The sequence below is a fragment of the Zalophus californianus genome, chromosome 10, assembly GCF_009762305.2.
Source record: "Zalophus californianus isolate mZalCal1 chromosome 10, mZalCal1.pri.v2, whole genome shotgun sequence".
NCBI classification, from domain to species: Eukaryota; Metazoa; Chordata; class Mammalia; order Carnivora; family Otariidae; genus Zalophus; species Zalophus californianus.
Genome location: NC_045604.1, coordinates 98,326,485 through 98,348,175, shown reverse-complemented (window position 1 = coordinate 98,348,175; position 21,691 = coordinate 98,326,485). Strand labels below are relative to the sequence as shown.

At 52.2% G+C, this 21,691-nt stretch overlaps 1 protein-coding gene across 2 annotated transcripts; it reads left to right on the top strand.

Moving 5' to 3' along the window:
- The first annotated feature begins 8,773 nt into the window (after nt 1-8,773).
- On the top strand, nt 8,774-21,691 carry GUSB (glucuronidase beta). 2 transcript variants are annotated; one of them, XM_027613862.2, is made up of 12 exons: nt 8,774-9,030; nt 10,544-10,729; nt 11,049-11,230; nt 11,411-11,553; nt 11,974-12,161; nt 12,518-12,670; nt 12,810-12,988; nt 13,067-13,213; nt 15,284-15,368; nt 16,922-17,098; nt 19,471-19,606; nt 21,257-21,691. In XM_027613862.2, the coding sequence occupies exons 1-12, from the start codon at nt 8,830-8,832 to the stop codon at nt 21,424-21,426; spliced, it is 1,947 nt and encodes a 648-aa protein (XP_027469663.1). In that variant the 5' UTR covers nt 8,774-8,829; the 3' UTR covers nt 21,427-21,691. The 2 variants fall into 2 exon arrangements, with proteins under 2 accessions (XP_027469663.1, XP_027469664.1); XM_027613863.1 differs by lacking the exons at nt 8,774-9,030; nt 11,049-11,230; nt 11,411-11,553 and having other exon boundaries at nt 10,663-10,729.

The following is a 21,691-nucleotide window of genomic DNA, read 5'->3' as shown; positions in this document are numbered from 1 at the left end:
ATAAATAAAATCTTTAAAAAAATTAAAATAAAATAATTGAAATATCAAGTAACATCTCTGTATTCCTAAAAGATGTAAATACTTGTATTCATATATATATTTGTCAACCCTGAGGATAAGAACTGACAGTTCCCTTTTCTCTATATATGTATGAATGTATAATAAAACCCGTAACTCTGTCAATTCATGTTCAAACATGAGTTTGAAAGTCTTTGAGAAGTGGTACTACAGAGTGACCACAAGTATAAATCTGGAACCAGATTGGTTAAGTTTAAATTCCACCTCTGCCTGTTATTAGCTCTGTGGTGTTAGAAAAGTTTCCTAACTTTGCTGTGCCTCAGTCACTGTGTTAATAACATGGGAATAATAACAGTATCTACTTCATAGGGTCATTGTGAGAAGTAAATAAGTTAATACATGTAAAGCACCCAGCATGTGGCACATAGTGTATCAGTCAGGTTAGGTTAGTTATGCTGTGGTAACAAACAGCTCCAAAAGCTCAGTTGTTTGAAACAATAAAGGTTTATTTCTCGCTCCTGCCACACATCCTTCACAGGTTGGAAGGTGGACACTGATCACCCTAAGTCACTCAGCAACTCAGGCTGATGGAAGCTTAATTTTGACTCATGTTTCCATGATCTGACCAAGTCAGGGAAAAGGGATGTGGCAAATTAGACACTAGCTCTTAAAATTTCTGCTATTTACATTCCATTTAGCAAAAATAGTTACATTGTCACACCTAACTTTGGAAGTGCAAGACCATGCGTCTAGAAAGGGGGAGAACCAGAAATATTTGGTGACCAGCATTAATGACTACCATGGTTAGTTATTATCATTGCATTTTGAAGTAGGTAGAGGAGGACTTAATGAGGAGGTGACATTTTTGCTGAGGTCAGAATGAAAAGGGAGAAACTATGGAAGAAATATGTGTAAAGTCTGTAAGGCAGGAATGGGCTTGAAGTATTTGAGAAACAGAAAAATGGTTCAATGTTTGGAGAATGAATGAATGAGAGCTAGCAGGGCTGGATCACACAAGGCCTTGTAGGTCCTGGTAAGGAGTTTGAGTTTTATTCCAAAGTGTAATGGGAAACCACTGGAAGGTTTTAGCCATGTGACATGGTATAATCTTAATAAAGACCATTCACTGTGGTTGCCCTTGTGGGATGGGCACGTATGGAAAAAGGGAGATCAGTCCAGGTGAAGATGCTGGTTGTCTGGACAAGGCTGTAGCAATATAGTTGGAAACAAGTAGGCATAGGCAAGCTTAATTTTGGAAGTAGAGCTGATGGATTGGATGTGAAAGGTGAGGGAAAAGAAGGAATCAGTAATAACTCCTAGGTTTCTGGCCTCAGAAACTGAGTGGTTATGTTACCTGAAACTGGGTTCATCTCTCGGTGGGTGTTGAGTCAAAAGACACAACCAAGCCAAAGAATAGGAAAAGGCAGGGTTTTTACCTGCAACAAGTAAAGGAGAACACCAGGGATATTTCCCAAAGTAGTGACTCCTTGAAAAAACTGGGGCATTTTTAGGTCAAGGGCACATACATATTTATGAAGAGGCTTGTGCCATGGGGGATTCAGCATGGAGTTGGGGCAAAAGTCATCTTAAGGTGACAGAGTCCAGGTTGAAGTCACAGGGCCAGCAAGGGTCACCATCATCAATTCTCTGGCTCTAGTTGGTCCGGTATCTGAGTGCTCAAAGGGGTTCAGATCCTGCAAAGATAACTCAAGAATGTTTATCAGGTCAGTCTTCACACCTTTGAATCAGAGCTGGGAGTTTTACTATGAATTTGTTGTGCCTGATATGATCCGGCTGTCCCCAACAGTGGCTATTCATTCTTACATTTTTTGTTCCCTTAAAATCTTCTCCTGGGGTCTATTCTTCTGCAATTTCAACATATCCCAGGAAGCTCTGCAAGAAGTGTGCTCTGGGCAAGTAGTGCTTATGAAGCATAGATCTCAAGGTGGCTGGAGGCCTAAAAAGACTTTTCTTATGTCAAGAAAACTATGTCTTGTCTTTCTTTTTCCAGAGACCTCTAACTCCTTCTGCTCACAGTTATTGAGATGGAAATTTTTCCCAAAGTAGAAACTGAGTGATAGTGGGGTTTTCCAAATCAAGACTTTGGTTTTCCCCTGTTAATTTTGAGATGCGTTTGGATATTTAAGGGTTGATATCAGGCAGTACTTTGATGTATGAATTTGGAGCAATGTGGAGTGGACAAGGCTGGAGATGTAAGCTTAGGGGCTGTATTCGTTGTCTATTGATGCATAACAAATTACCCCAAACCTAGTAGCCTAAAGCAACAAACATTTTATATCTCACAGTTTCTGTTGGTCAGGAATTTGGGAATGGCTTAGTTGGGTAATTCTGGTTTTGGGGCTCTCATAAAGTTGCAGTCAAGGTGTTAGTTGGCGCTGCAGTCACTTGAAAGCTTGATGGGGTTGGAGGATCCATTTCCAAGATGGCGAACACAGAAGGCTATTGGCAGGAGGCATGAGTTCCTTGCTGGCTATTGGTAAGAGGTACATGCAATACCATAGGGTACTTCAATGTCCTTCAGGACTTGTCAGCTAGCTTCTCCAGCAAGAGATCCAAGAGAGAGCAAGAGGCCGAAACCACACTATGACCTAGTCTTAGTAGCTACATATCATCATTTCTGTCATCTTTTCTTGATCTCACAGACCAACCCTGATGTAATATGGGAGGAGGTTCCACAAGGACGTGAATCTCAGGAAATGTTATCATTATATAAATAGTATATAAAGCCATGAGAATAGATGGGATAATTCGGTGGGGGGAGAATACAGATAAAGAACCCTAGGACACTCCAACGTTTAAAGATCAGTCAGAAGAGAAGGAGCCAGTAGAGGAGGCTAAGAAGAACTGGTTAGTGAGGCAGGAGGCAAAGCAAGAACATGTAGCTTCACAGAAGCCTAGGGAGTGTTGACTTGAATAACCAAGTCAAAGGTTACGAAGAGTAAGAAGACTGCAAAGTAGTTTGGATCTAACAACACAAAAATAGTTGGCGATCATGCCAAGAGCAGTTTCCGTGGAGTGTTAACCCTGATTGGAGTAGGTTAAGAGTGAAAAGAATGGAAAAATCTGGCGATATTGAGCACAGAAAATCCTTCTGATAAGCTTTGCTATGGAGAGGAACTCGGGATCAAGGGAGAACACTTTTCATGATAACAGATCTAGAACATGTTTGAATGCTACACAGAAATGATCCAAAAGCAGGACAAACACTGTCAGTGCCTGAGAAGGAGGGGTCACTGAGAGGAAGTCCTTGAGAAGGCATGAAAAGATGGGAGTCAGCCTACACGGAGGGGCTGGACTGTGATGGGAACAGGGGCAATTCATCCCGGGTAATAGGAATGCAGGCAGAGAATGTGGGGGCAGCTGCAAGGGGGTGGGTAGATTTGGCGGTGGAAGGAGGTGAGGGCTTCCCATCTTAGAAAGGTTTCATTTTATTTTATTATTTTATTTTATTTTATTTTATTATTTCTTCCTTTTCCTTCCCTTCCTTCTCTCCCTTCCTTCCTTCCTTGACTTAAAACAACAAAAATTTATTTCCTCACAGATCTGGAGGCCAGAAGTCTGAAATCAAGGTGTTGGCAGAGTTGGTTCCTTCTGGAGGCTCTGAGGAAACATCCATTCCGTACTTCTCGCTTAGCTTCTGGTAGCCGCCAGCAATCCTTGGCATTCCTTGGCTTCTAGATTCATTACTCCAATCTCTGCTTCTCCTGTTTTATTTCTTTTTTTTTTTAAGATTATTTATTTATTCGAGAGAGAGCATGAGAGGGGGAGGGTCAGAGGGAGAGGCAGACCCCCCGCCGAGCAGGGAGCCCGATGCGGGGCTCGATGCGGGGCTCGATCCCGGGACTCCAGGATCATGATCTGAGCTGAAGGCAGCTGCTCAACCAACTGAGCCACCCAGGCGCCCCTGCTTCTCCTGTTTTCTTAATGAAATATAAGATGAAGGTTTATAAGAAACATATGGATCATTAGAGTTTTAGTTTCCATTGTGATATAAGAGAGTTTTGACATTTTGGAGCTTCTGCCAGTCTTTTCCTATTTCTTTTCTTTTTCTTTTTTCCCCCCAGCTTTACTCCCTTCTGTTATGGACTGAGTGTCTGTGTCTCCCCAAAGCTCATATCTTAGGGCTATAATCCCCATTGTGTCTAATCTGGAGTAAGGAAGTAATAAAAGTTAAATGAGGCCATAAGGGTGGGGTCCTGATCTGATAGGATGATGTCCTTATAAGAGGAGACACCAGAAAGCTCTCTGTCTCTCGGTGTGCACACACTGAGGAAAGGCCATGCAAGAACACAGCGGAAAGTTGGCGGTCTGCAATCCAGGAAGAGGGCTCTCACCAGAAACCAAATCAGCCAAAGCCTTGATCTTGGACTTCTCACTTCCAGAACTGTGAGAAGATAAACTTCCATGGTTTAAGGCACCAGTCTGGGGGTATTTTATTATGGCGGCCTGAGCAGACTAAGATACCATCATATTTGAAAAGTGATATGGTTAACACTGAGAAAGAATACAAAATTAATCTGAAATTAAGGCATACACACAAGAGCAATTCAAATGCATTTTAATAATAGTTGCTACATTGGTACTGAGCCACATAATTATGCAATCAAATTACTCTTTTTCCAACACTCATTGATTTATCGGTATATATGTGTGGAAGTTCCATCACGAGAACATTTGTTTCTTCAGGCCACTTTGTTGCCCTGATGGCAGTTTTGCACACTGTTTTGTTTGGAGCCACCAAAATTTCCAGTTTTTCCCTGTGGGAACAGCAAAGAGGGAGCTGGTCTTATTCCTAGGTCAGGTTTGGGGGCTTCAGACGGGGAGATTTCCCGAGGGGGAAGAGGTGTGGCAGCAAGTGCTTCTTCTCATCCTTTGGATGACAGTGTCTCCAGGTTATCAATACCTGTTTCACCCTCACTTCTCAAATCTCTTGAAGAAGCAGAATTTAGCAATTTAGAGCTCCAGGTGAGATGCCATCAGCCGGGGGTGAGCGTGAGCTTTCAGGGAATTGGTCATTGGTAACTGAGCTTTCAGGGACTTCAACTCTGGCTGAAGTCAGAGGTGGTGGAGGGAATGGGACACCATGGGAACCTCTTAGGGACTTAGAAGGGGCTTTGGCAAGTGAGGGCCGCTGCAACTTAAACTTTTAGCTTCAGGGTTCATCGACCTCTGCAAGGAACTCATATTTGTCCTGGAGGGAGCCTTTGTGGAGGAAAATTTTACTCAAGGCAGCCTTCCACACATGGTTTGCCCTCCTTCCCTAGTCTCCTGCTGCTTTGGAGTCTCACTCACAGGCACATCCTGCCTGCTCCTTTTTCCAGCTCTCCAGAATCCCACAGGTGGGGTGCAGGGCAATTGGGAAGTGCCAGTCTTGTCGTGGGCTTTACTGGGACATTGCTAAGTTTTAAGAAGGACACATTTAGCCTCCCTGAAATATCCTAGAATGAAGATAAAAAAGGCTGGATTTAGCAATTTGCAGACGGGAAGAAATGCCCTGGGGGGCTTATTCCAGGACAGGGAGGAATGAGCCCCTTCAAAGCCACTTGGGATTTTCAAGCTGTTCACTGGAGGTTGAGGGGCTACATCATCTGGTGGCCAATTCAGGCAAGTCCTCTGAAAGATGTTTGGAGGAAAGGCTCAGAAATAAGAGCAGGAGCTAGAAACCAGTGCCCATAAGAGCTGGAACTCAATAGCGTGCCCACATTTGTTAACTCAGTTTCCCTTCTCCTTCTGTAGAGTTACTGGCAGATGAGTCCTTAGAATAGAAAGAGTTTGTGCACCTGTATTTGGGAACAGCAAAGAGGGAGCTGGTCTCATTCCCAGGTCAGGTTTGGGGGCTTCAGAGGGGGAGATTTCCCGAGGGAGAGGTGGTGTGGCAGCAAGTGAGGAAGACAAAGAGGGAGGCGGGAGTGGAGATGCCCCAGAAAAAAAGCTACGGGCTGGTGGGTGACCCCAGGGAGAGGCAGGGCATTGGTGGAAGAATGGTTTCCTGAAAAATGAGATGAGGACTGCTAGATTCAGAAAAATGGGGAGGGAAGAGGAAATGGAGCTTCAGGGGGGTAAGGGATCAAGTTTATAATAAATAGGGATGGGGAAAGTAGGAGGAGATTGTCGTCTGGGAGGAATCTCTGAGGTAGTGTGGTTTCAGAAAGTAAAGAATCTAGAGTGTGATCCAGTAAATAAGCAACCATGGGAAGAAAAAGGTCTAGAGGTCACAGAACTGAGGCCCAGGAGGGGGATGCTATTCACAGAGACAAGAAGTGGGTTGGAGAAGGGGCCTGAGCCAAGGGCCAAATTCCTCAGTGAATTTGTGTGTGGGAGGAGAGACTTCGAGGCCGAAGGGATGTGAGGATAAAGCTGTTTGTTTTTAAATTTTTTAAATTATTAACATATATTATTTTTCCAGGGGTACAGGTCTGTGATTCATCAGTCTTACACAACACACAGGGCTCACCACAACACATACCCTCCCCAATGTCCATCACCCAGCCACCCCATCCCCTCCCTTCCAACAACCCTCAGTTTGTATCCTAAGATTAAGAGTCCCTTATGGTTTATCTCCCTCCCTGATCTTGTCTTGTTTCATTTTTTCCTCTCTTCCCCTATAATCCTCTGCCTTATTTCTTAAATTCTGCATATCAGTGAGATCATATAATGATCATATTTCTCTGATTGACTTACTCCGCTTGGCATAATACCCCTCTAGTTCCATCCACATCATTGCAAATGGCAAGATTTCATTTTTTGATGGCTGTGTAATATTCCACTGTACATATATATACCACATCTTCATTATCCACTCATCTGTCAATGGACATCTGGGTTCTTTCCATAGTTTGGCTATCGTCGACATTGCTTCTGTAAACATTGGGGTCCGGGTGCCCCTTCGGATCCCTACATTTGTATCTTTGGGGTAAATACTCAGTAGTGCAATTCTGGGTCGTAGGGTAGCTCTATTTTCAACTTTTTGAGGAACCTCCATACTGTGTTCCAGAGTGGCTGCACCAGCTTGCATTCCCAAGGATAAAGCTGTTTGAATGGAGTATTAAAGAATGAGAACGAAGGGCTTCCGGGCAGAGGGAAAGGCTTGAGCATGGCACAGAGGCATGAAGCAACATAGTGTGTTCAGGACCCAAGGGCCAGGAACGGGGCAGATGGTTGATGAGGGAACAGAAGGCTAACTGAGGACAGGCAGGAGCTGACACCCCACAACCCCCCCCTCCCATGGGATATGTGTGACAGCTCTCTTGGCTGCCCTAAAGGAAAAACAAATAGTTAACTTATAGGGATCACAATCCTGCAAGACCTGAGTCTCCCTCAGTTTATAAAAATCTTAGCAATTTATCAGAACAAGGCATTTCTAGCAATAACCTGCTTCCAGAAGGAAATGTAGATACAATTAAATGCCCTTATAACCTGCAGACTATTGAGACAGATACTTGAAGCGGGCAGAGTGTAATGTTCCTCCAGGAAGCTCCCAACTATCTTCATGTTAATGCCTTGCTAGAGGGAAAAACAACCTTAACTTGACAATGGCAAGGCCTCTGGTATCCTGTGAGTCTTCTTTAACACGTGAAAATCCTTTTGGAAACCTCCCTTTTCCTTACCTCCCCCAACCCCATAGTACATAATCAGCCACCCCTCACAAGCCCGGTGCAGCAGCTCTTTCTGCCCACGGGTTCTGTCCCCATGCTTTAATAAACCACCATTTTTCACCAAAGACATCTCAAGAATTCTTTCTTGGTTGTGGGCTCTGGACTCCACCCCACTGAACCTCACCTATAATCCAAAAGCCCCTCAGCTTCACGGATCTGTCAATGGGCTACAAATTATAAGGACATTTAATTGTATCTACGATCCCTTCTGGAAGCTAGGCCATTGATAGAAATGCTTTGTTCTTGTAAATTGCTAAAACTTTTATAAACTGAGGGAGACTCAGGTCTTGCAGGATTGTGGTCTCTATAGGTTAACTATTTGTTTTTCCTTTAGGGCAGCCAGGAGTGCCTGAGGAATGTCACATATATCCCATTTGGGGGGGGGGCGGTGGTGGTGGTGGTGGTTTGTGGGGTGTCAGCTTCTGCCTGTTCTCAGATAGCCTTCTGCTCTTTCTGCTCAGAAGCCACTTGCTTCTTTCTTTATGACCCTTTAATGCCAAGAGGGAGCGTGGAGTCCCTGGTTAGAGGTTTGGGGCCCAGTTTGATGAGCATCAAACACCATCTCGCACCAAAGCCATTTCAAGATGGCCGTGCGTTCAGGACCTCACCCCACCTATATTCCAAAACCACATCAAGGAGGCCCGGGGTCAAGGCTATGGCCGCACTGCGGACACCACTACGCATGGCTCCGCCTCGGCTCACTAGGCGTCCGGCCAATTCCCCGGGTCCCTCGCTGGCCTGTGGCCCCGGACCCGCGACCCCGGGGCGGGCTCTCAGTCCCCTTGGCCAGGGCAGGGCCGCGGGACAGGCGCAGAGCCGGGGATCTCCGGCTTTGCGGGCTGGGGCTGCAAGAGGGGGGGGGTTCCCCTCTCCTACGGGCCCAGCTTCGGGCTCCCCGCCGGCCCTCCCCCATCGTCGCCACGGGGCCAGCAGGCAGTGGGTCCCTCCACAGGACGCTCCGGCCTCGGGGTTCCCCGGAACCTGGCATTCGCCCTCAACCAAGATGGCGCGGGAGGCTTCAGGCGGGGCACGTGACCTCGCGCGCCCCCGCCCCGCCCCGCCCCGCCGGCCTCCGGCGCGGCTCCGACGCGAGCCCGCGGCAGTGGGGCTGTTAGCGAGCGGCCACGAGGGAAGCATGCCCGCGGGACTCTGGGCCGCGCTCGGCCCGCTGCTTTGGGCCTGCGGGCTGGCGCTGCAGGGCGGGATGCTGTACCCCCAGGAGAGCCCGTCGCGGGAGCGCAAGGAGCTGGACGGCCTCTGGAGCTTCCGCGCCGACTTCTCCGAGAACCGGCGCCAGGGCTTCGAGGGGCAGTGGTACCGGACCCCGCTGCGCGAGGTGCGGGTCCCGTGGGGAGGGGGCAGGGAGCCTTCCCCTGGGCCCTCGCAGCGGCCGGCCAGGAGGAGCTTAGAGAAGGACGGGCTTGGAGGCGTGGGGGTCGGCCGACAGGGAGAGGGACTGGGAGGGAGGAAACGGGCGGAGGGCCGGCCGGGACGTCTGTGGGGCGGGGGCAGGCCCCTGCTCGACCCCAGTCCGGTGGGACGGGCACCCGCGGCGCGGGCACCGAGCTGGGGGGCGGGAGGAGGGGAGCCCGACATCTTTGTCACCAGCTCTGCCCTGGCACGAAGGACCAGGACATGCCAAGGTTCAGGGAGAGGACGGGGCTTGACGCCCAGCTAGCCAAGGATCCCTCCCCGGGTCTCCCGTCTGGCTTGGCGTCGGCCTCTCCTAGATCCGCTTTTCTCAGTGTTTGCCATCCGTTCATCGGGGGAGGAAGAATGGGAGGCTGGGTGCCGGGTCTATGCCTCACAGTTTATACTCAGCAGAGCAGCCCCTGCCCCCACCGCCTTCCTCTCTGGGGCAGTCCGTTGATCATCTTCCTCTTAGGGTCTGGTCTTCTCGGATCCTCTTGCCTCCGGCAGGGTTGTGGCCCTGGGCTCACCCCTGTCCACAGACTGCCATGAGAAACAACTGCCCCCTCCCCCGCCCCCCGCGCCCAGCCCTGGACACAAACCACCGTAGCAGTGGATTTCTTATCAAGTTATGCATCCATTCAGCCAATATTTTGAGTCTCTGGAAATCCCACTTCCAGATGTCAGGAAGCTCTTCCCCAGGCTGCTTGCAGGCTCACTGGGCTATCTGTCCTGTTCATGCCTAGCCTTGTACCTGAGGTGACCAAAGGATTCCCTGCCAGGCTCAGGTTCACCCGGTTCGGCCAGCTTGTCCTGAGGCAGTATCCCAGGGGCCCCGAAAGGCCCTCCCTGACCCCTACAATAGTTCCCTGCCACCCTCCAGACTCTTCACAGAGCTGATCATCTGACAGCGGGGGCCTTGTTCACGGCTTTATTCCTAGCGCCTAGAGCAGCACTGTAGGGGTTCACTGCACGCTGTCCATTCAATGTCCGAGTGACCAGCGTCTACTTCATGGAGTTGTGAGAATTAAATGAGCCCCATGAAAGGCATCAGTGAGTTCCTGGCAAAGAATGACAATGGTGGGGCGCCTGGGTGGCTCAGTTGGTTAAGCGCCTGCCTTCGGCTCAGATCATGATCCCGGGGTCCCGGGATCGAGTCCCACATGGGGCTCCCTGCTCAGCGGGGAGTCTGCTTCTCCCTCTGACCCTCCCCCCTGCTCGTGATCTCTCTCTCACCCTTTCTCTCAAATAAATAAATAAAATCTTAAAAAAAAAAAAAAAAGGGACAGTAGTGGCACGGCCTGGAACCCCAGGCCCTGGAAGAAGTCATCTTGTCCAACTTCCTGCAGGCAGGGTTGCGGAAGGGACCTGGCCCCTGGGGAAGGGGGCTGCCTGGGTCCTAGGTGTTCTGGACCTGATCCCAGCCGTTGTGTCCGCAGTCGGGCCCCACCCTGGACATGCCCGTTCCCTCCAGCTTCAACGATGTGAGCCAGGATAGGCAGCTGCGCAGCTTTGTCGGCTGGGTGTGGTACGAGCGGGAGGTGACCCTGCCCCAGCGATGGACCCAGGACCTGGGCACAAGGGTGGTGCTGAGGATTGGCAGTGCCCACTACTATGCCATTGTGGTCAGTACAACAAGCATCGAGCAGGGCGAGTGGTCATGTGCAGTTGCTGAGCAGCTTGGGGCTGCCTGGTTCACAGGGGTCACCTGATAGCCTGCCTCCTGGGGTGGATGGGGGGCACGCTGAGGCCCCACACTGGGATTAGTGCCCTGGGTCAGGGGAGGTTTGCCTGATCTGTTCTGGAGCTTTATTCCTCCATTCGTGAGACAGGTGGCAGCCGGCAGGGCCCTCAGCCCCCACGTACTGTACTTCGTGTGAGGGAGTGCCTGAGGTGGCAGGCACTGACTTGCTCTTCCCTCCCCATATCTCCCTGTATCTGCAGTGGGTGAATGGGGTGCATGTGGCGGAGCATGAGGGGGGTCATCTCCCCTTCGAAGCTGACATCAGCAAGCTGGTCCAGAGTGGGCCCCTGTCCTCCTGCCGCATTACCATTGCCATCAACAACACGCTCACCCCCCACACTCTGCCACCAGGGACCATCCTCCACAAGACGGATATCTCCAAGTGAGCAGCACCCTGCTCCCCCCTGCACCCCACTCCCCACCCTGCCCACTGGTCTTCCCACTAGGGGCTGGGTGGCCTTAGCAGAGGTGAGGCCCTGGCTCTGGGAGGCCAGGGAGACATGTGAGCTGAGGTTGAAGGACCAGAGCAAGGCCCCAGTTGGGCATTTTCCTCCCATCCTAGGTACCCCAAGGGTTACTTTGTCCAGGACACAAACTTTGACTTCTTCAACTATGCGGGGCTGCATCGGCCTGTGCTCCTCTACACCACGCCTACCACCTACATTGATGACATCACCATCACCACTGGCGTGGACCAGGACACTGGTAAGGGGCTCCTGGCAAGAACTTCCCTCAGCCAGGCCCCAAGTGGCTCTGCTCCCTGTTTAGAAAGATCTGCTAGGAGAGAGGCTCTCCCAGAATCTCTTCATCCTCAGGCTTCTCATCCACCGAAGAAGGGCTGAAATCCAGCCTGTCTGAACAGGCTTGGGCAGCAGAAATCCCCCATCTGGTCTGACCACATTTTGTGAGGAAATGAAGCCCAAAGAGAAGTGGGGCTTGCCTAAAATCATAGCCCTGGGTGAATAGCTCAGGATTCATGAGAATCCACGTCTCTTCCCACCGTGCCACCCTCCGTGCCCCCTGACTGCAGACTGAGATCCAGAGTGGTGGCCACAGAGGGCTCTCCCCTGTGTGACCCGGGTGGTGTCCTTGCCTCTTTTGTCCGATCTTTCTCGTCCCTTGCAGGGCTGGTGGATTACCAGGTTTTTGTCCAGGGCAGTGAATACTTCCAGCTGGAAGTGTGTCTTCTGGATCAGGAAGGCAAAGTCGTGGCCCAGGGGACAGGGGGCCGCGGCCAGCTGCAGGTGCCCAACGCCCACCTCTGGTGGCCCTACCTGATGCATGAGCACCCCGCCTACCTGTACTCATTGGAGGTAATGGTGGTTAGGCCTGGGGCTGCAGAAGGCCTTTTGCCCCTACCTAGCAGCCTTGGCTTCCAGTGGGTGGGGGTTGGGGGGGGGGTACAGGACAGATAGTCAGGCACACGTGGTCCTCTGAGCTTCCTAGTCAATTGGATTGCAGTGCTCCCAGCCTGGTCTTCTCAATGCTTGGTGGGGAGGCCCAGTTTTGAAGAGCAGGCTCCGGGGACAGGGTGGGGGAAGGTTCCTCCTTGCTCGTGGCAGAAGCCGGGGATTTCTGCATCTCTCTGCCTGCCCGCTGAAGGGTGGGCCGTGTGGGGCTCAGGCCCGCAAGGATGCCTCACACACGGTGCGGTGCTCTGCCTTCACAGGTGAGGCTGACCGCACAGACAGCAGCTGGGGCCGTGTCCGACTTCTACACCCTCCCCGTCGGGATTCGCACTGTAGCCGTCACAGAGCACCAGTTCCTCATCAATGGGAAACCTTTCTATTTCCACGGGGTCAACAAACACGAGGATGCGGATGTGAGTTGTGGCCTCCGGGCCCCTATGAGTGTTATTTCCTAGCCTCACCTTCTTCCCCACGACCCTTGAGGGGCCTGGCTTTAGAACGAAGTGCATCAGGACAGGGGGCAGGGGGTCACTCTACTGTGCTCTGCCCTAGATCCGGGGGAGGGGCTTTGACTGGCCCCTGCTGGTGAAGGACTTCAACCTGCTGCGCTGGCTGGGGGCCAACGCCTTCCGCACCAGCCACTACCCCTACGCCGAGGAGGTGATGCAGCTCTGCGACCGCTACGGGATCGTGGTCATCGATGAGAGTCCGGGCGTGGGCATCGTGCTGGTGTAAGTGCCCCGGCTCCCGCCCCCTCACCCCCGGTGGCAGGCCCTACTGACCTGCTCCCTTCCCTCTCCCTGCGGCAGCCAGAGCTACAGCAACGAGTCTCTGCAGCACCACCTGGAGGTGATGGAGGAGCTGGTGCGCAGGGACAAGAATCACCCGGCTGTTGTGATGTGGTCGGTGGCCAATGAGCCCACTTCCTTCCTGAAGCCTGCCGGTTACTACTTCAAGTGAGTGCTCCCGCCGCCCTGGGCCGGGCCAGGGGTGAGAGGTGAGGCCTGTGGCCTGGCTCCAACTTGGTTAGCAGCCGTGGGAGCGCTCAGGTCAGCCGGCGGCCGGGGGTTTGGGGGAGGCAGGCCTCCACACGTGGTCAGTTCGGGGGACCTAGTGCCACCCGCCACATTGGGGTGTCAACCCAGGGAGACCCACGGTCCCCTCTTCGCACCTGAAATGAAGTCTGGAGTTCACTTATACCCGAAACGTCGGGTTATGAAGAGAATAGCAGCCTGGCCGATGATACGGGGGAGGGTCCTTTATAGACGCCTATGTGAAGCCTGGGCCTGGCTTTCCAGAAAACCCGGTGAAGAGGCCAGGTGCTTGCAGCTGGTCGTGGAATCACCTTGAAACACGGCCTGGGGCGCTGGCGGTGGGGGCACTGGCTTGGCACCTGCTACCGGGTCAGCACTGCCTTCACTGTGCATTTCTGAATGGGTGAGCCGCTCGAGGTAAAAGTTCCGAACAAAACCTGTTACCATCATCTCTCAATCGTTATCTCCATTCCTGGGAAATTTAGTGTATGTTAAAGCTGCAAAAAACCACTTTGTGATGCTTTGGGCTCGTTTGTAAAGAGGAGTTAGGCCTTATAAAACCGGATTTTCCGGGCAGATAACCCTACATAGGTCTTTCGATGACGTACATATTCTAACTCTTCTAAAGTGACATTGTTGGGCAGGATCAGTCCGTCTGAAGCGCACGCCCCGCTCACCAAATGCCAGTAACCCTTCCCTCCCCCACCAGCATCGCTGTGCACAGAATCCCCGCGTGGGGGCGTCCCCGACAACGGGGCGCGGTGGGGGGGTGTCCTTGGTGCCTTGTGTTCCTTACGATCATGGTCACGCAGTTGTAACTTAGTCTGCAGAGGGGAATCACTTGCTGTGGGGGCAGCTGAGGCTGTCCCAGTGCCACAGGGCGCTGTGACCTGAGCTGGGGTAGAAGATGCGGGGCTCTGGGCAAAGGACAGCTCTGGACACACAGCCTGGAGCCTCGGGCTGTGCTGAGCCAGGGTTGGGGGACAGAAGTTTGTCGCGGGGCGGAAAGGAGTGCAGGTGCCCGGTGTTCCTACAGGCTGTCCTGGGGGGTGCCGAGAGGGAGGCGCGTGATCGGGGGGGTGGCGGAGAGGCAGGCGGGCTGTGGCTGAAGCTGCCTGGGCCTGAGGAGCTTCCCAGGGACACCCAGGCTGTTTCAGGGTGTGGCTTTGGGGCTCGAGGTGAGGGATACCATTCTGGCTCGAGGAAACCGCAGCCCTCGAAAGAAAAGGGCAGTTGTGGGGAGGGCGTCAAGGGGAAGAAAGCTGGCTGTGGGAAGAGAGAAGCAGGCTTAACCGTGAATGGGGTGACCTGCACTGGGTGGCCTCTGGCAGGTCCCTGGGCTGAGCCCCGACCACAGGCTGGGCCCTCTGTTGGGAAGCCTCTTCTCAAGGTCCCTCCTTGATGACGCATAAATGCCGTTTCTTCCGAGTCCGGGCTGACTCCCCGGTGTCCATTAAGTGCCCTGTTACTGCCTCCCCGAGCTCTGGGCCTCCCCTTCATGGTCCTCCGGCCACTTACAATATTTGTGGCATTTCCCTGTGCCACACTGCCCCACCAAGCTGCGGACGGGCGAAGCTGTTTCAGTCTCCCGGGAGTGCCCCGTGCACAGCCTGCCGCCTCGCACACGCCCCCAACTTACTTGTTAAATTTGGATCCGTCCTGGTCCATACCCCACGCATTCTTGTTTTCCAGAGCTTTTTCAGAGATTCAGAACGCAGCTTTTAGCCACACCGAGTCCAAGGACCCCAGCTTCGGGTGCCTGCACACCCCTGCGAGGGTGGCCCTGTCTCTGGGGTGGGGCGAGGGGAGGAGTTGGGGAAGGAGAAAGAAAGATGCTGGGGAACATGATCTAAGGCTAGAAGAACATGTTTGCTCCCCTAAAGTACTCTTCAGGGTAGGGAGGAGAGCAGGGGATTTGGCTGGGAGATGGGATGGAGAGAGAGCGGCCCTTCTCGGACTGACCGGCCTGTGTCTTCTGCCCTCCGTGGACAGGACGCTGATTGCTCACACCAAAGCCTTGGACCCCTCCCGGCCCGTGACCTTTGTGACCAACTCCAACTATGAAGCAGACCTGGGGGTGAGCCTGGGGGTCTCTGCACCACTTCCCTGCCTGTCCTCTCACCTTCCCTGATGCTTGCTAACATGGGCTGCTGGGAAGAGGCTGGAGCGGCTGGTCCAAACGCTCTCCTAGATGGTCTTCAGGTTAAAGAGAACTAGCTGCTTAGTTGCCAGGCAGTGTGACTTCTTAATCCAGGGAGGCTGGGCACAGGGAGGTTTCACTCATTCTCAGCTCAGACTCGGCGTGTGATGCTCCTCAGTTGAAGAGAATTACAGTTGTCACTAGCCAGTGTTTCTCAAACCTGGCCGGTTGTCAGAACCACCAAGGGAAGCTCTTTGTAAGTACAGATGCCTGGATTCTGAGATTTAGTCCAGGGTGGCAGTCTGAGTTTTTAAAAAGCTCCTCAGCGATTCCAGTCATCACCTGGCTTTGGGAGCCACGGGCAGGGATCGAAGGGACGGCCAGGCTCACCCATGGCTGGCGAGCAGTCCCTTGGGAACGACGTGTTGCTTTGCCCTGAAGCTAGAAGACATGGGAGCAAGAAAAGGCTTCTTCACGAGAGAACTCAAGGCCAGTATTTAAGAGGAAAGTGCTACAGAAGGAGCAAACATCTGGTGGAAAGAATGGAGGAGAAAATGCAAGATACAAATATCAGTTGGGAACTCTCATTTTAACACGGATGGGAAAAGATTTGTATCCCTGGTGTTCCCCTTGCCATCTCTCGAGAACACCCCCTTCAAGGAAGCATAGAGGCTGGCAAAACTCCAGCGTGGCCCAGGCGGGCGTGGACATTCTCAGAGCCCAAGTGGCGTCTCTTCTTGTCCTGGTCTCCTGTGTGGACGGGGCAGCCAGTGCCTGAGCCTCAGAGGGTCGCCACACTCCTGGTGGGATGTGCCATCCAGGCACACGTGTCCCCCACAGGCTGCCTCGTCCTGCCTCCTGGTCTGCCACCAGCCTTTGGGAAGGGGCTCGGTCACCTGGGAAAGTCAGACCACATCAGGCATTGGTTCAGGTGCTGGGAGGGACCGGACCCTTGGCTGCCTCGTGTTTGCGGCTCTGTCCCGAGCACCGCACTGTGTAGACGCGAGGCGGTCCTGCCCATCCTCTCTGCTACCCGCCAGGAGGGAATTTTCCAGCCACTCTGTGGCCCACGGCACCAGCTCACAAACAGCATGGCTAACCAAAATCTTTGTGAGGAGAAAAAGTGCATCTGTCCTTCAGTTGGGAACCTTTCTCCAGGGCCAGGTAAGGGAAGGCCAGTGTGGCAGGAGTGCTGTGGAGCAACCAAATCCCGTGTCATGGGCCCTGGGCTGCGCCGAGGCCAGCTCGGGGGGCTCCTTGGTGCCGCTCAGCCTCTCCGGAGTCCAGCTGCGGCTAGTTCCCGGAGCATCAGTCCAGAATTAGAGCCTTGCCCGAGTCAGGTCACTTCTGCCTACGCTTGCCACACACGGGCGCACCCAAATCGTTTGCTTCCCCCTCCTACCTCCTCTGCCGGAAGAGCCCCCGAGTTTGGGAGCCCTAAAGGTCTTTGACCTTCTGGTTTGTGAACAAGTTTCACGCTCTCCTCCTAGGCGCCGTATGTGGACGTCATCTGTGTGAACAGTTACTACTCCTGGTATCATGACTACGGGCACCTGGAGGTGATTCCCCTGCACCTGGCCACCGAGTTTGAGAACTGGTATAGGACCTATCAGAAGCCAATCATCCAGAGCGAGTACGGAGCAGGGTCCGTTGCAGGGTTTCACCAGGTAAGTCGTGTAGAGTGTTCTGTTTACTTGTTCACTGTCCGGGACAGGGGTGGCACTCCTTCCCCCAGAGGCTAGAAAGGTGCTCCTGTCCCATCCCTCACCTGTGCTGACCATCTCCCCGCGGTGCTTCGGGCTCACACCAGCCTGTCCTCCAGGACTCAGGCCTCTGCCTCGCTTGCCTGGTCCTTCTTCTGGCCTTGTTTCCAGAGAAGCTTCCTGCTGGCTGCCCGAGCGGTCTCCTGAGCAAACCCAAACCTTGGGAGTCCCGTCACTGGCATCCGCTGGCCCCCACATTACAGCCCCAGCCCATGGCCAGGGCAGTCGGTGTCCTTTGCTCTCCGCCCTCCCCCGGGTCGTCGTCCTCTGCCCTCACTCCGGGTCACTGGACTGTTTTCACGGTGCTCGTTGGCTCTTGCTCTGGTGTGGGCTGTTCCTTCTGCCTGGAATGCCCGTGTTAGTACCACATTCGCCGACGCCTGCATTCTTACTCAGTGTTCAGGTCTCAGCTCTGAGGTCCCCTCTTTGGTGAGGTTTACCCCACCTGCCCCAAGCCGAGGAAGCTGTGCTCTGTGCTCAGTCTCTGTCTCAGCGTTTCTCACTGGGTACCATCATTATTTCTCTGCCTCTGTCCTTGACCAGACCTGGGCTCCAAGAGAGCGACTGAATCTTATTTATCATTGCTTCCCAAGCCCTCAGCAGTGTCCGGCACTCAGTAGGTGCTAAATAATACTTGTTAAGGAAATGAATGAAATCTTGGAGCAAGGTTTAATCACTAGCATTTTTCCCCTCTCTCTCCCCCCTTTTTTTAATTTCCTCATCAAAGATATGATGCTTTCTCTTGTGGGGATTTTTTTCATGTGGATTCTTGAACCACGGCCAGCCCCTCATCCCCACCCCAGACTCACCTGTCACGGGTATCGGATTCCTTGTTGACACACAATATGCTTATCCTTTGCATGTTGAAGAGCTACCGCTAGGGACTATATTTTTCTGTTCACACCCTTAAATCCATCTTGCTTACACAGAATGCCACGTGTACCAACTGGTAGAATAGGGGGAAATAGCTTATGAGAATGGTGTATATACATACCAGCTCTTCGTCTTTGAAAAGGTCATGAACTCTGAATGTTTAAGCAGCTCAGTCTAGATCTGGCGCTGATAGAACCATTTGCCGTGATGGAATTTTTCTGCAGTGTCCAAAAGGGCAGCCACTAGCCACATGTGGCTACTGAGGACTTGAAATGTGACTAGTAAGACCGAATCGATTTAGTTTAATTCAGTCTTAAGTTTAAATAGTGAAGTGTGGCGAGTGTTAGGCCAGGCAGGGTTGGTAAGAAAATCTACATATCGCCCTGCCTTTAGATTCACTCTGGAACCAGAACAAAACGTGGCGCAGTGGTACCGTGCATTCATTAGGGCATCCCGTGTAGCATTTTAATCCTTCTCGTTGGAACAGAAGTTCAAAGCCTGCAGGGATTTGTTCTCCTGTAACATGACTGAGATGCTGCATCCTTGAACATTTAAGATTGAGTGCCCCCCCCCGCCCAAATTCCCATGGGATGAAAACTCGGGCTTTGTGTTCCAGGAACATCTGAACAATTCTTACGTCTTCTTAGTCCACCACACGTAGGTGCTCTTCACCAAACACTGAATGAGTCCACAGCGGTGGCCTCTGCCTTCATTGGAACCCTTCTCACCTGCGCGGTGGGAGCTGGACTGTCTCCCGGGGAGCCTTGTGGGGCGCCTCTCAACCCCCCTGCTAACCATCCCCTGGCTCCGGCTTCACACTCTCCCAGTTCACCCTCGTTACACTTACAACTCGAGTCTTTCTTGCTGGAGGGTAGAGCCTGCAGGGGCAGGGCCGCTTACCTTTCGTGCTCATGCCTTCACGGCCAAAGCCGCCTCGGAAGCAGATACTAAGTGGTTATTTGTGGGATGGGAGGAATTGCTCCATAGCAGCTGCCTCCCCAGACCAGGCAAGATGAATGTGAGGGGAGTGCAGTGAGTCACCGTAGTTCTCCAGTTACGCATTGGCAGCTTCTTAACACTTGAGGTTTCAATTTATTATTCGAAAACTTATTTTTACTTCCCGTGTAGCTCAGCTGTAAGACTGCGCTGGTGAATAGAGACAGAAGAGTAAGATCAAGAAAACATCAAATTCTGTTGATAAATGAAACAGTTACTAATTCAGGTTCTTTACCGAAAATCTCTTTTCTTTCCGGAGGGCTGCCTCACACCCTGGCTGTGTCCACCAGCACGTCCTGCAGTCACTACAGCCGCTGTGGAGATGGGTATTTTGGTCACCATCACATGGGTCTTTCTTTTTATCTAACAGTTCTGCCTCTTCAGTTCTCCCTGGCTTTGAATTCCAGGACCCACCTCTGATGTTCAGTGAGGAGTACCAGAAAGGTCTGCTGGAGCAGTATCATTTGGTGCTGGATCAAAAACGCAAAGACTATGTGGTGGGAGAGCTCATCTGGAATTTTGCCGATTTTATGACTGACCAGTGTAAGTGGAAGTTTGGGTTACAGATGTACCGTTGCTCATTTTTTCAGGTCGGCCTGTTAGGTCAGGACGTTCCGTTGTCGACAGTGGAAACGAGGGGGAAAGCGCTAATCAGTGTGGGCGACGAGACTTTCCTAGGAGAAGCAAGTCGCGTTTAGGAAGCAGCACACACTTGCCTGCTTCCCGCATCATTTTATGGTTAAAAAAAAAAGCAAACAGGAGAACCTATTATCTTGAGGCAAAAATGACCAACTTAACCTTTGTCTGTTTCACAACAGGGTGAGGAAAAAGTGGACCTTGTATCGGATTTACTTGTGGCATATGCTCATTATTCCAGAGTAGGGTACAAAGCCCGGGAAACTTAGGACGTCAGTGTGTTTTACGTTGTTCACTTGTGAAAGGCAGGTTTACCAAATACGAGTAAGTGTCAGTGTTTGGGATGTGGGCGGCTCGGTACTGTAAGTCTGCCTGCCTTCGGAGGTGGGGAGAGATGAGGGTCCCTTCAGTGAGGTTCCAAATGAACATATCCCATTTCTTTCCATTCCTCTAGGTGTTACTAGTTTCCTGATAGACCATAAATTTAGCATAGCAATTTGGGGAGGTGAGGAAGGATTTGGTAGTAGTGGGAATTATTAGAGGGAAAGACAGGGCTTTGGAAGGTGAAAATTTAATTAAGAATTAGAATGGAGGGAGCCTGGGTGGCTCAGTTGGTTAAGCGACTGCCTTCGGCTCAGGTCAAGATCCTGGAGTCCCGGGATCGAGTCCGGTATCGGGCTCCCTGCTCAGCGGGGAGTCTGCTTCTCCCTCTGACCCTGCCCCCTCTCACATGCTCTCTCTCTCTCTCAAATAAAATCTTTAAAAATAAAAAAATTAGAATTGAGAGGGAGGTAAAGAGAAAAAGGAATGAGAACACGAGCCTCTCTGTGTTTGGCAAATGAGATCAGTGGCTTCTGCAGCCTAGTTTCGTGAGTGGGCGCCTTGGCTTTGTGCAATAAGAAATCAGCTGTGACTGTGGACAGATTACCCAGCTCTTCCATAAGCCTGTACGTGGGAATAACCACCTTGCAAGCTGACGTAGGAGTTCATTTGATAAGGGGCTTGGCATGGTGCCTCGCATTGGCTTATCACGGAGAGAGCTTCCCATTTCACGGAGGCTGCGGTTTCACGAGGGGCTAAGGCAGCAGGTGTCCCGGGAGCCCGGGGCCGGCTTTGCCGCCCTCCCAGCTTCAGCCCTGGCGGAGCAGCCGAGTGGCCTGGAGCAGTAAGAGCCTGGCCTTGCCGGCTCCGGCTCCAGCTCCAGCTCCAGCTCCAGCTCCCGCCAGATTGTCTCTTCAGAGCAGCCCCGGCCTTTCTGAGAGTAACTCGCCCTCGGCCCCCTGCGCCAGCTACCGGGCAGCTGGGTATGCATGTTTCGCAGAGAAAAGAATACGTAATTTAGGGTGTCCTTCCCCTAACAGACAAAAGAAACAGCACCCCAGGGCGCTGAGGTGGTTTGGGGGAGGAGCAGTACGGAAGTGGGCTTCGGACGCCACTTCCAACCGAGCAGGCCGAAACTGTGAAAGGGCAGTTCTGTTTCGTGCCCAGCATGGCTCCAGGTTGGTCCCCATTTGGCCCATCAGAAGGCATCTGAAACTCCTTCTGCCTTGTTTTTAGCACCGCGGAGAGTAATGGGGAACAAAAAGGGGATCTTCACTCGGCAGAGACAGCCAAAAGCGGCCGCGTTCCTTTTGCGAGAGAGATACTGGAAACTTGCCAATGAAACCACGTACCACCTGTCAGCAGTGAAGTCACAGTGTTTGGAAAACAGCCCGTTTAGTTTTTAAACCACGAACCACCTCTCCTGCCACGGGCGGCCCCAGGTAAGGGGCCGCCTCCACAGCGAAGACATCGAGCACTTTCTGGACCGTGCGGGGCAGACTGGGAAGTTTCTGGCCCGGAGTTTGTACTAATTCACTAGAAGGGAATGTGAGAGGTGAAGATAAAGGCTTTTGTTGTATGTGAATCAAGAGCTGTCTTTATGGAAGTGGCCATAAAGACATAAATTGGATTGAATAAATCTATAAATTGAATGATCTATACTGCTAGAAA